This window comes from Pyrus communis, chromosome 5 (assembly GCF_963583255.1).
Source record: "Pyrus communis chromosome 5, drPyrComm1.1, whole genome shotgun sequence".
In the NCBI taxonomy this organism is placed as follows: Eukaryota; Viridiplantae; Streptophyta; class Magnoliopsida; order Rosales; family Rosaceae; genus Pyrus; species Pyrus communis.
Genome location: NC_084807.1, coordinates 29637262 through 29648976, shown reverse-complemented (window position 1 = coordinate 29648976; position 11715 = coordinate 29637262). Strand labels below are relative to the sequence as shown.

Sequence of the window (11715 nt, the reverse complement as noted above, 5' to 3'; positions counted from 1 at the left end):
ATTTATTTATTTGAAAGCAAGTTTACAATTTATTGAGCAACAAATGTATATTTAGTAGATTATTTAAGTTGAAAACTAAAAAAATAAATGAAAAATATAGTAGGGAGGCCCAAAACATTGTTAAAATGACGTTCAACCCTCAAGAATATAACAAAAAGTATTACTATAATCTTCAAACTTCTTGGTGAGGTGAAGGTGAAAGGTTAACAACGATTTATGTTCGAAGTTGTAGAAACTGACTAAAAACCATTTTTTATCAAAATTGCAATATTTTTATTTTAGTGAAATATTTTCAATGACCATTAAAGAAAATTTTATAAGGCATTTGGAAGCGGATTTACGATTTATTGAGCAACAAATGTATATTTAGTAGACTATTTAAATCGAAAACAAAAAAAACAAGGAAAAATATAGTAGTGAGGCCCAAAACATTGTTAAAATTGTGTTCCACCCTCAAGAATATAACGTAAAGTATTACTATAATTTTCAAATTTCACGGTGAGGTGAAGGTAAAAATAAATAGTTTGTACAATGATTTATGTACGAATTTGTAAAAACTGACTAAAACCAATCGGTGTTTACCCACGTTTTTTGTTAAAAATGCAAATTTTTTGTTTTCGCTAAATATTTTCTGTGAGCATTAAGGAAAATTTTATAAGGCCTTTGGAAGCGGATTTACGATTTATTGAGCAACAAATGTATATTTAGTAGAGTATTTAAGTCAAAAACGTAAAAAAATAAGTGAAAAATATAGTTGTGAGGCCCAAAACATTGTTAAAATAAGGTTCCACCCTCAAGAATGTTAATAGAAAGTATTACTTTAATTTTCAAACTTAATGGTGAGGCAAAGGTGAAAATAAATAATTTGAACAACAATTTATGTACGAATTTGTAAAAACTGACAAAAAATCGTGAGTCTAACACCCATGTTTTTAGTCAAAATGGCAAATTTTTTATTTTCACAAAACATTTTCCATGAGCATTAAGGAAAATTTATAAGGCATTTGGAAGCGGATTTATGATTTATTGAGCAACAAATGTATATTTAGTAGATTATTTGTGTCGAAAACTAAAAAAATAAGTGAAAAATATATTTGTGAGACCCACAACATTGTTAAAATTGGGTTCCACCCTCAAGAATACAACAAAAAGAATTACTATAATTTTTAAACATCACGGTGAGGTGAATGTAAAAATAAATAGTTTGAATGACGATTTATGTACGAATTTGTAAAAAATTGACCAAAAACAATGAATGTTAACACATGTTTTTTGTCAAAAATCCAAATTTTTTTTTTCTCGAAAAATTTTGCAAGAGCATTAAGGAAACTTTTATAAGGCATTTGAAAGCATATTTACAATTTATTGAGCAACAAATGGATATTTAGTAGACTATTTAAGTCGAAAACTAAAAAAATAAGTCAAAAATATAGTAGCGAGTCCTAAAACATTGTTAAAATGGGGTTCCACCCTCAGGAATATAACAAGAAGTACTACTATAATTTTCAACCTTCATGATTAGGCGAAGGTGAAAATAAATAGTTTGAACGACAATTTATGTACGAATTTGTAAAAATCGACTAAAAACTATGATTTAGGCAAAGATGAAAATAAATAGTTTCAACCCACGTTTTATGTACGAATTTATGTACGATTTATGTACGAATAGTTTGAACGACGATTTAGGCGAAGGTGAAAATAAATAGTTTCAACCCACGTTGTTTTGGGGAAAATGCAAATTTTTTATTTTCGCGAAATATTTTCCATGAGCATTACAGAAAATTTTACAAGGCATTTGGAAACAGTTTTACTGTTTATTGAAGAATAAATGTATATTTAGTATAATATTTAAGCCGAATGTTATAAAAATAAGTGAAAAATATGATAGTGAGGCCCAAAACATTGTTAAAATGGGGTTACACCCTCAATAATATCAACGGAAAGTCTTACTTAAATTTTCAAAACTTCACGGTGAGACGAAGGTGAAAATAAATAATTTGAACGATGATTTATGTATGAATTTGCAAAACCTACTAAAACCCGTGTGTTAACCCACGTTTTTTGTGAAAAATGCAAATTTTTTATTTTCGTGAAATAATTTCCCTAACCATTAAGGAAAACTTTATAAGGCATTTGGAAGTGGTTGTATGATTTATGGAGCAACAAATGTATATTTAGTAGAATATTTAAGCTGAAAACTGAAAAAACAAGCGAAGCCAATATACTAGTAAGGCCCAAAACATTGTTAAAATGGGGTTCCACCCTCAAGAATATCAACGAAAAGGCTTACCTTAATTTTCAAATCTTCACTATGAGGCGAATGTGAAAATAAATAGATTCAACGATGATTTATGTATGAATTTACAAAATTGACTAAAAACTGTAAATGTTAACCAACATTTTTTTGTCAAAAATGCAAATTTTTTATTTTCTCAAAATATATTTCGTGGGCATTAAGGAAAACTTTATAAGGCATTTGGAAGCGGATTTACGATTTATTGAGGAGCAAATGTATATTTAGTAGAATATTTAAGATGAAAACTAAAAAAATTAAGATATAATAGTGAGGCCCAAAACATTGTCAAATGGGTTCTCTACCCTTAAGAATCTTAATGGAAAGTCTTACCTTAATTTTCAAAATTTCACGGTGAGACGAAGGTGAAAATAAATAGATTAAACGATGATTTAAGTACGATTGGGCGAAGATCAGCAACGTGGTATCGATATTTCCTTATTCTAATTTATTTATTTATTTTATGCCTTTTTGTTTTTTCCTTTGAATTTTTTCTTCATACGTCATTTTATTTGAGTAACCACTGTTAAATTCAAATATCTTTAAATTTAAGTTTTAAATCGTTGATTACAAGTGTTTAAACATGAATTATAATAAATTTTGCACGGAAAATTATATTTTGAAGAATATGAATATGATAGTTTGTTGGTATGATAAGAGAAATAAAAGAAACATTAGCACCACTTAGAACTACAGTTTAGTGGTATTCCTCTAGACTTGTAAGTGAGATGTCTTAAGTTCGATTCTTACCAAAAACGAATTTGAACCATATTATTGTTAGCCTATAGATAGATAGATAGATAGATAGATAGATAGATATATATATATATATATATATATATATATATATATCGTCGCTATCTCACTAGCGTCGGATCTGGTGGATCATCGGTAACAAAGTACCAATCGTATCATTTTCTATTTTATTTATTTTTTGGTTTTTTCTTTTTTCATTGAAGTTTTTTTTTTCTTCCTACGTTAATTTTATTTAGATTCAAATACCTTTAGATTTAGATTTATGTCCTATTTTTCTGTGCGTCGGCCGCATTTTTCATGTGCCGAGCTGTCCTCAATTTAAGTGACGGATCCTGCTTCGCTTGCTCGTCAAACCTTCCTAACACCTATTTTTATGGTTAAAAATTCAATCTTTTTTATCCGTGAGTACTAGGGGAAACTTTATAAGGCATTTGAAGCGGTTTTACGGTTTATTGAGCAATAAATGTACAATTTATTAAGCAACAAATTTATATTTGGTAGAATATTTAAGCTGAAAACTAAAAAATAAGTGAAAAATATACTAGGGAGGCCCAAACTTTGTTCAAATGGGTTCCACCATCAGGAATATCAACGGAAAATCTTACTTTAATTTTCAAAACTTCAGTGTGAGACGAATGTGAAATAAAATAGATTGAACGATAATTTCTGTACGAATTTAAAAAACCAACTAAAAACTGTGAGTGTTAGCTCACGTTTTTTTTTGTCAAAGATGCAAAATTTTTATTTTCATGAAATATTTTCCATAAGCATCAATGAAAACTTTAAAAAAACATTTGGAAGCGCATTTACGATTTATTGAGCAACAAATGTATATTTAGTAGAATATTAAATAAAATAAGTGAAATATATACTAATGAGGTCCAAAACATTCGTAAAATGGGGTCCCACTCTCAAGAATATCAATGAAGTCTTACTTTAATTTTCAAAACTTCACGGTGAAGCGAATGTGAAAATAAACAGATTGAACGATGATTCATGCACAAATTTCCGCGAAATATTCCCTTAAGCATTAAGGAAAACTTTCTAACGCATTTGGAAGCAGATTTACGATTTATTGAGCCACAAATGTATATTTAGTTGAATATTTAAGCCGAAAACTAAAAAAAATAAGTGAAAAATATAGTAGTGAGGTCCAAAACATATTTAAATAGGGTTCCACCCTCAAGAATATCAATAGAGAGTCTTCCTTTAATTTTCAAAACTTCACAATGAGCCGAGGGTGAAAATAAATAGTATCAACGATAATTTACACCCACGTTTATTTGTCAAAAATGCAATTTTTTTTTTATTTTTGCAAAATATTTTCCGTGAGCATTAAGAAAAACTTTATAAGGCATTTGTAATCGGTTTCATGATTTATTGAGCAAAAAATGTATATTTAGTAGAATATTTAAGCCGACAACTAAAAAAATAAGTGAAAAATATAGTAGTGAGACTCAAAACATTATTCAAATAGGGTTCGACCCTCAAGAATATCAACGGAAAGTCTTACTTTAATTTTCAAAACTTCATGGTGAGGCGAGAGTGAAAATAAATAGTTTGAACGATGATTTATCTACGAATTTGCAAAACGATTAAGAGTAACTTTATAAGGCAATTGAAATCTGTTTTACCATTTATTGAGCCACAAATATATTTTAAATTGAATATTTAAGCCGAAAACTGAAAAATAAATCAACAAAAATAGTAGTGGGGCCCAAAATTATTGCCGAAATAGAACTTCATTTACAAGAATATCGACAAAAAGTCTTACGTGAATTTTCAAAACCTCATGGTGTAGTGAAGGTGAAAGCATATAGATTTTATAATGATTTTTGTACAAATTTGCAAAATCACCTAGAAACCGTGATGGTTAGCCACATTTGTTTGGAGAAAAAAATGCAATTTTTTTTATTTTTAGGAAATATTTTTCATCATGCTTAAGAGTAACTTTATAAGGCATTTAAAAGCGATTTTACCATTTAATGAATCATAAATGTATTTTTAATTGAATATTTAAGTCGAAAAATTGGACAAAAATTGTAATGGGGGCACAAAGCATTCCCAAAAAGGGACCTCATCTACAAGATTTTTAACATAAATTCTTCAAGAATTTCAAAACTTCAAGATGCGGTGAAGGTGAAAGCAAATAGACTTTACAACGATTTTTGTATGAATTTGTAAAATTGACTAGAAACTATAATGTTAGCCCACGTTTTTTATTAGCAAGGTGCAAATTTTTATATTTATATAAAAAAATTGTCATGATTAAGAGTAGCTTTATAAAATAGTTGAAAATGGTTTCACCATTCATCAAGCCATAAAATATTTTTAATAACCCTCTTCATTTGTAAATGATAGGTTTTGAGTTCAATTGTTGCCAAATGCGAGTTTGAACAATATTATTGCTAGCACATTGTGATGCTAAGCTCACCCACTCCCCTTAATAAAGATAATATCTTTTGTTTCAAAACAATAAAATAAAAAAAAAAAATAAACAGATCAAATTAAATTATTTTTTTTGGAACTTTTGAAGGTATATAATAAAAAGTGAGAAAACGATTGCATTTGAGAAAGGAAAAAGATATGCTGGAAGGAGTAATTCCACGTGTCAGTGTCTGGAAGAATCGGAAGAGAGACTTATCTTTTTGGTGGCTATGGAATCATGAAATGCAACGGTCGGTTGTCCCTCTCAACAGAAATCAGAAACGAAGCAAACAGCGCTTGGACTTGGCTGGCTATTCGCTTGCCACACATACCTACAACGGAGCGGTTACGTATAACATGTTTTCCTTTTTTTATTTAAATTCTGGCAAATGTTATTAATTTCATTTTTCTTTCCTTTGCTCAGTTGGCAGCATTTAGCTAACTACCACAACCAACTGCCAAAGCATAATTCAGCATGCCTTCTTCATGAGTCATGACATGCCAAGGCTCCTCCACCACCACCACCACCATGTTAGCCCACAAATTCCACCGCCTCCACCTCCGCAATTCCCCTCAGTTCCGATGTGTTCTGGACCAAATCGCCCCCAATCTGGCCGTCTCGGCGTCCCTCAGTTCCGTCTTCACCTCTGCCAACGTCATCGCCACTGCCTCCGGCACTAGCTCTCTCCACGGTGCCGTCACCTCCACCATCACTCAAGTCGCGGTCACCGCCGTCGCCATCGCCTCCGGGGCTTGTCTTTCCACCAAGGTCGATTTCTTGTGGCCCAAAATGGAAGCCCAGCCAGGTGAACAAATTAACTCCCGTTTTCCATTCTGGTTAGCAATTAAACCTTGATTATCTATGCTTGAACTTAATTAATCAATGCGGTGGGTTTAGGTTCTGATGTGGTGGAGGGAGTGGACGTGACTGGATATCCTATCTTCAATGATCCAAAGGTTTGCTATCTTTTTATTACCTGATTACTTCAAAATATATACAACTGGTTTGCAATTCCACTAAAACAATTTGTGCGTGTGTGTGTATGTGTGAACTGTGAAGGCAGGTGCAAAAGGCTGTTGCATTTGCTAAGAAAGCTCACCATGGCCAACTGCGCAAAACCGGAGACCCTTATTTAGTCCATTGCATTCATACAGGAAGAATCTTGGCCATGCTGGTTCCTGCAAGCGGAGAGCGAGTATGAATCTTTCTTGCTGGTCACCCAGTGCTTTTACTTTCAATATAGTATAGTGTATACGTACATCCTCCTACAAACAGAACAAGTTTCTATTTTATCCCATCAGTTCCATAAAAGAATTTGAAGTTTGGCGCAGGCTGTTGAGACTGTTGTAGCCGGGATTCTCCATGATGTGGTGGACGATACATGTGTAAGTTTCTCCGATATACAACAAGAGTTTGGTGATCATGTTGCGAAGCTGGTTGCTGGTGTTTCCAGGTTAAGCTACATAAATCAGGTATCATAACCTGGTTACGTAATTTGGATTCCTTTCTTAGTAATCTGGATTCATCTGATGTCAAATATGGCGCAATTCACCTCTGAAATTTGATGGATGATAATTTTAATCAACTGGTCTCATTATCTGCAGCTTTTACGGAGACGCCGCAGGATAAATGTGAACCAGGGAAAACTTGGTCATGAGGAGGTACAGAAATCACTATTTACATCACCATATAGAATCAGTAATACTACTATAGTTTTCCATGTCTCATGTTTGCACTATTAATCTATCAGGCAAATAATTTACGAGTTATGCTTCTGGGCATGGTTGATGATCCACGTGTTGTGCTTATAAAGCTTGCAGATCGTCTTCACAATATGAGAACAATGTACTAACACTAAACTTCCATGAATATTACAAGCTCATGTTGTTCCATTTACTTTGCTTATCCACTATGAAGTTTTAGGCTCGATGTGTTACATTCTATAACGTTTTACAGTTATGCTCTCCCGCTGCCAAAGGCTCAAGCTGTTGCAAGGGAGACCTTGGTAATTTGGTGCTCGCTGGCTTCCAGATTGGGTTTGTGGGCAATGAAAGCTGAACTGGAAGATCTGTGCTTTGCTGTTCTTCAGGTCTGATCACAATCTTCCTTTAAAGTAGTTGTAGAAATTTGACATATTAAGCAAGACAATTATAGAATAGTGAATGTTTTATGTATCTAAGATAGGAGATAATTGTATGTTGTATGGCGCCCAAACGTATCCTAGGGTAGCTCCAATCGAAACTAGGTATTATGATATTACCTTTAGGTTCTGATATAGATGTGTGATTGATGCTGTTTAGTACTTTTTTTTAACTCGGTGCTATGTCCTTGCTATACCATTTGCAGTTCCTTCCCCAATTGTATGTTCTAATCCAGTAAACCTTTTTGTATGTCATAAACAGCCTGAGATGTTCAAGAAAATGAGAGCTGATCTAGCTTCTATGTGGAGCTCTAGTAACAAAGTAGGAAATTCAAAAAGAAAATCCAGTTTGCTGTCCTTAAATGGAAGAAGCTCAATTTCCGACAACGAGGGGCCTGTAGCAGTTGATGAAGATGTCACAACCATGAAGGCAAGAATTTAAAAGAAATTTTTTAACTCCTATCTGAATACTGTATCCTAAAACTGTAGAAAGTGACATTAAAAGTATATGATCATATTTCAAGTTAAGGCCACTGCTCAGATCTTTTTTGTAAATTATTCTCAGGATCTTTTGGAAGCTGTAGTGCCATTTGATGTATTGTTAGATCGAAGAAAACGGTCTAAATTTCTTAATGCTCTAGGACAAGGTTTGGAGACTCACAGAAGAGCAAAGGTTGTGCAAGATGCTGGAATTGCTTTGGCATCTATGGTCATTTGTGAGGAGGCCCTCGAGCAGGAGTTTATCATATCAACTTCGTATGTTTTTGCTGTCTCCTTTTTCATTTTCTGCTTGCAATTTTATGAAGGTTATGTGCGACCACAAATAAATTTATATGCTTCATTGTCAGTTTGGCTAATGTTGAGTGTTCCAACCCACATTATGTTTTCAGTTATGTTCCAGGGATGGAAGTAACTTTATCGAGCCGCTTGAAAAGTTTGTATAGCATCTACAGCAAGGTTTTAATGCAACTTCACAGTTTAATATGTTTGAAGACTTTTGTGCTTGATTTTTGCAGTTATCACCAGATAAGCCCTTACATAGAATTCCCTCGCAAGTTTTAACACATCTAGTCTGTCGTTGCACTTGTAGATGAAACGGAAAGATGTCAGCATTAGTAAAGTTTATGATGCCCGTGCATTAAGGGTAGTCGTTGGAGACAAGAACGGAACTTTGCATGGGCCTGCTGTCCAGTGTTGTTACAGCCTTCTTGACATTGTACACAAGTAATCAAATTGAACTCTATCTTCTTCTTCTTTAAATAAATGTAACACTTGCCCTGCCCCCGACATTTTAATCTTTTCCTTTCTTTTTGTTTATTTGTTGTGGGATCTAGTTAAGTAATAGAATGGGGTAATTGTATGCATTAATATGATCACATACGTTTATATTAAGGGTAATGTGAATATGTGATAATGTTACTGCCAGCAACTTAATATTTGACTATTGATAGAATTATTTTGCATACAAAGACCGGCTTATGTCTATAATTTGTTATGTGCAGGCATTGGACCCCAATTGATGGTGAGTTTGATGATTACATTGTCAATCCAAAGCCTAGTGGCTATCAGGTCAGTTTTCCAGTTCATGATTCCACTAGTTTTAGAAGGTCGATATAAATGATTTGGCTCCGTTTTTCTCAGTTCCTAATAGCCTCCGAGTCTCTGACCCTTGAACCATGTTGGACTATTCTGTCTGAATGTGGTATATGTATTATGTAATGTACATGCTTTGTGCCTTTATCGGAATCCGCTTTCGATATCTTACTGTGAATACCCTTTTGCAGTCTCTGCACACTGCAGTACAAGGTCCTGACAGATCACCTTTGGAAGTTCAAATACGAACACAGGTGTCAAATGTCTTCCAACTTAAAGGAGATTAGAGTTACTTGTTACTATTCTTCTGACTTAGCTGATAATCATTTCATCTTTTTTAGAGGATGCACGAGTACGCTGAACATGGACTTGCAGCACATTGGCTTTATAAAGAGACTGGAAATACGTTTTCTAACATAAGTAGCACGGATGAATCTGAAATAGACGTATCAGCCTTTTTATCCAAAGATATTGAGGACCAAAGTTCTACAGAAGAAGATTTTTCTCAAAAGTATGATTTGTTGAAAATTGGACATCCAGTCCTTAGAGTGGAAGGGAGTCATCTTCTTGCCGCTGTTATCATTAGGTATGTAACTACTTGATGTCTATACTGATAGAAGTAATTCCGACAAATCTGGTCAATCCCAGATTTCCAGCAAAAGTCTAATTATGAAATCATATCTTTCTGATTATGTATTCCTTATATGTACTTTCTTGTAGTTTACGTATACTTGTACAACAAGGCTTGTATTCATATATAATCATGATCGATACAATCCTCAGACTCATCGAGGAATTCAGAAAACTTACCATGTGCCATATTCTTTTAGCATGAGTTACTCTTTGAGCATTCCAGTGACCAAGTTTTGTGTTAAACTTGACATTGCAGAGTAGAGAAAGATGGAAGGGAGTTGATAGTTGCTGTGAGCTTTGGACTAGCTGCTTCTGAAGCAGTAGCTGATAGAAAATCTTCTTTCCAAATAAAACGGTGGGAAGCCTATGCAAGACTATACAAGAAGGTTGACTTTCTTTATTTCAAAGATTGACTCCACTGCATAGTTTCTGAAACTTTACTAGTGGAAAGAATTCGAGATCTTAAGATAGTTTGTCAACGTAGTTGTCCTGCTTCCAAGCTTTCTTAATCTTCAAATCATCCTCGACTTTGTCCCTTACGTTGATATTTCTGCAATCAAATTACATTAGTATCTCCCGGTTGAGTTCCATCATGCTCTAACTCCTTCAAGTTCGGTCGAATATGGAGAATTCTGTAGACGTGCTGTCGGTAAAGAGAATATCAAGTGACCCCATTTGCTCTGACTTGGTATTCCAGGTGACGGATGAATGGTGGTGTGAACCAGGACATGGGGATTGGTGTACCTGCCTAGAGAGATATACACTCTGTCGAGATGGAATGTACCACAAGGTATGTTTAACATGTACTTCACGCAATGCAGATCCTTCATACAACTCAATGATCCTCAAAATCATCTACAGTAACCCGAGACCCAAACCGAAGCATACAAGTTATCGTGGGTACGAATAGATCATATGATGACTGTAATTGCTCTCTTAAATAATTTAACTAGCGTATCCTTCTGCAGCAAGACCAGTTTGGGCGATTACTTCCAACCTTCATTCAGGTCATTGACTTGACAGACCAAGAAGAATCGGAATATTGGTCTGTTGTTTCTGCTGTTTTTGACGGAAAAGAGCTCGACGATGTTACATCCACAGCAAGCTTTAGCTCAGTTCCGTCAACTTCCATGGAAACTAGCATCAACAACAAGGTTTTCCTGTGAATGCATATAATTTTAATTTTTTAGCGTGGTAGTCGCTTGCTAAATAAACTTAGTGCCTCATTGACGCTACTTAATATCTGCTTTCGGATTCTAGGTACGTTTGTTGAGGACAATGCTGCGATGGGAAGAACAGCTACGCTCAGAAGCAAGTCTTGGACAAGCAAAGCATAGCAGCAAGTTTTACCGCAGTCCAGGTTCTGTTGTCCTTGGAGAAGTGGTGATTATATGTTGGCCCGATGGTGAAATAATGCGGTTGAGAACCGGCAGCACCGCAGCAGATGCCGCAAGAAGAGTAGGACTGGAGGGAAAACTGGTCCTGGTTAACGGTCAGCTGGTTTTACCCAATACAAAGCTCACGGATGGCGACGTCGTTGAAGTCAGAGCCTAAGAAATTTGGAAATAAAAGTCTCATTGTGAATAGTGACTAATTAGAGGGAAGAAACTCTTATGTCCTGGTTCTGTGTCTCTATCATCTGCATTTATTTCTTCCAGGATGAGATTGAACAGATAGTTCAATGTACATATGACAAAGTTTACACTCGAAATTAAAAAATAAAAATAAAAGTATATTTCTGCTACCTGCGGTTACAGAGTGGTTTCAGGAGCTTTAATTCTCTTTTGAATCCTAAGAAGAAAACTCAAAAGTTTCAGGTTCCTCGCCTCCTGAAACTGGTAAGTTTAAACGACGGATCTCGAAGGAAGAACC

The 11715-nt window shown here is 34.4% G+C and overlaps 1 protein-coding gene across 1 annotated transcript; it reads left to right on the top strand.

Annotated features, from left to right (window-relative positions):
* The first annotated feature begins 5890 nt into the window (after positions 1-5890).
* LOC137734964 (uncharacterized) lies at positions 5891-11575 on the top strand. Its single transcript, XM_068474305.1, has 18 exons — positions 5891-6282; positions 6375-6433; positions 6541-6672; positions 6809-6949; positions 7082-7138; positions 7228-7322; positions 7434-7566; positions 7880-8047; positions 8183-8373; positions 8508-8574; positions 8708-8841; positions 9120-9186; positions 9402-9464; positions 9552-9796; positions 10100-10229; positions 10541-10633; positions 10812-10997; positions 11104-11575. Exons 1-18 carry the CDS (start codon positions 5970-5972, stop codon positions 11395-11397), a joined length of 2568 nt encoding a protein of 855 aa, XP_068330406.1. The 5' UTR covers positions 5891-5969; the 3' UTR covers positions 11398-11575.
* The last annotated feature ends 140 nt before the right edge of the window (positions 11576-11715 follow it).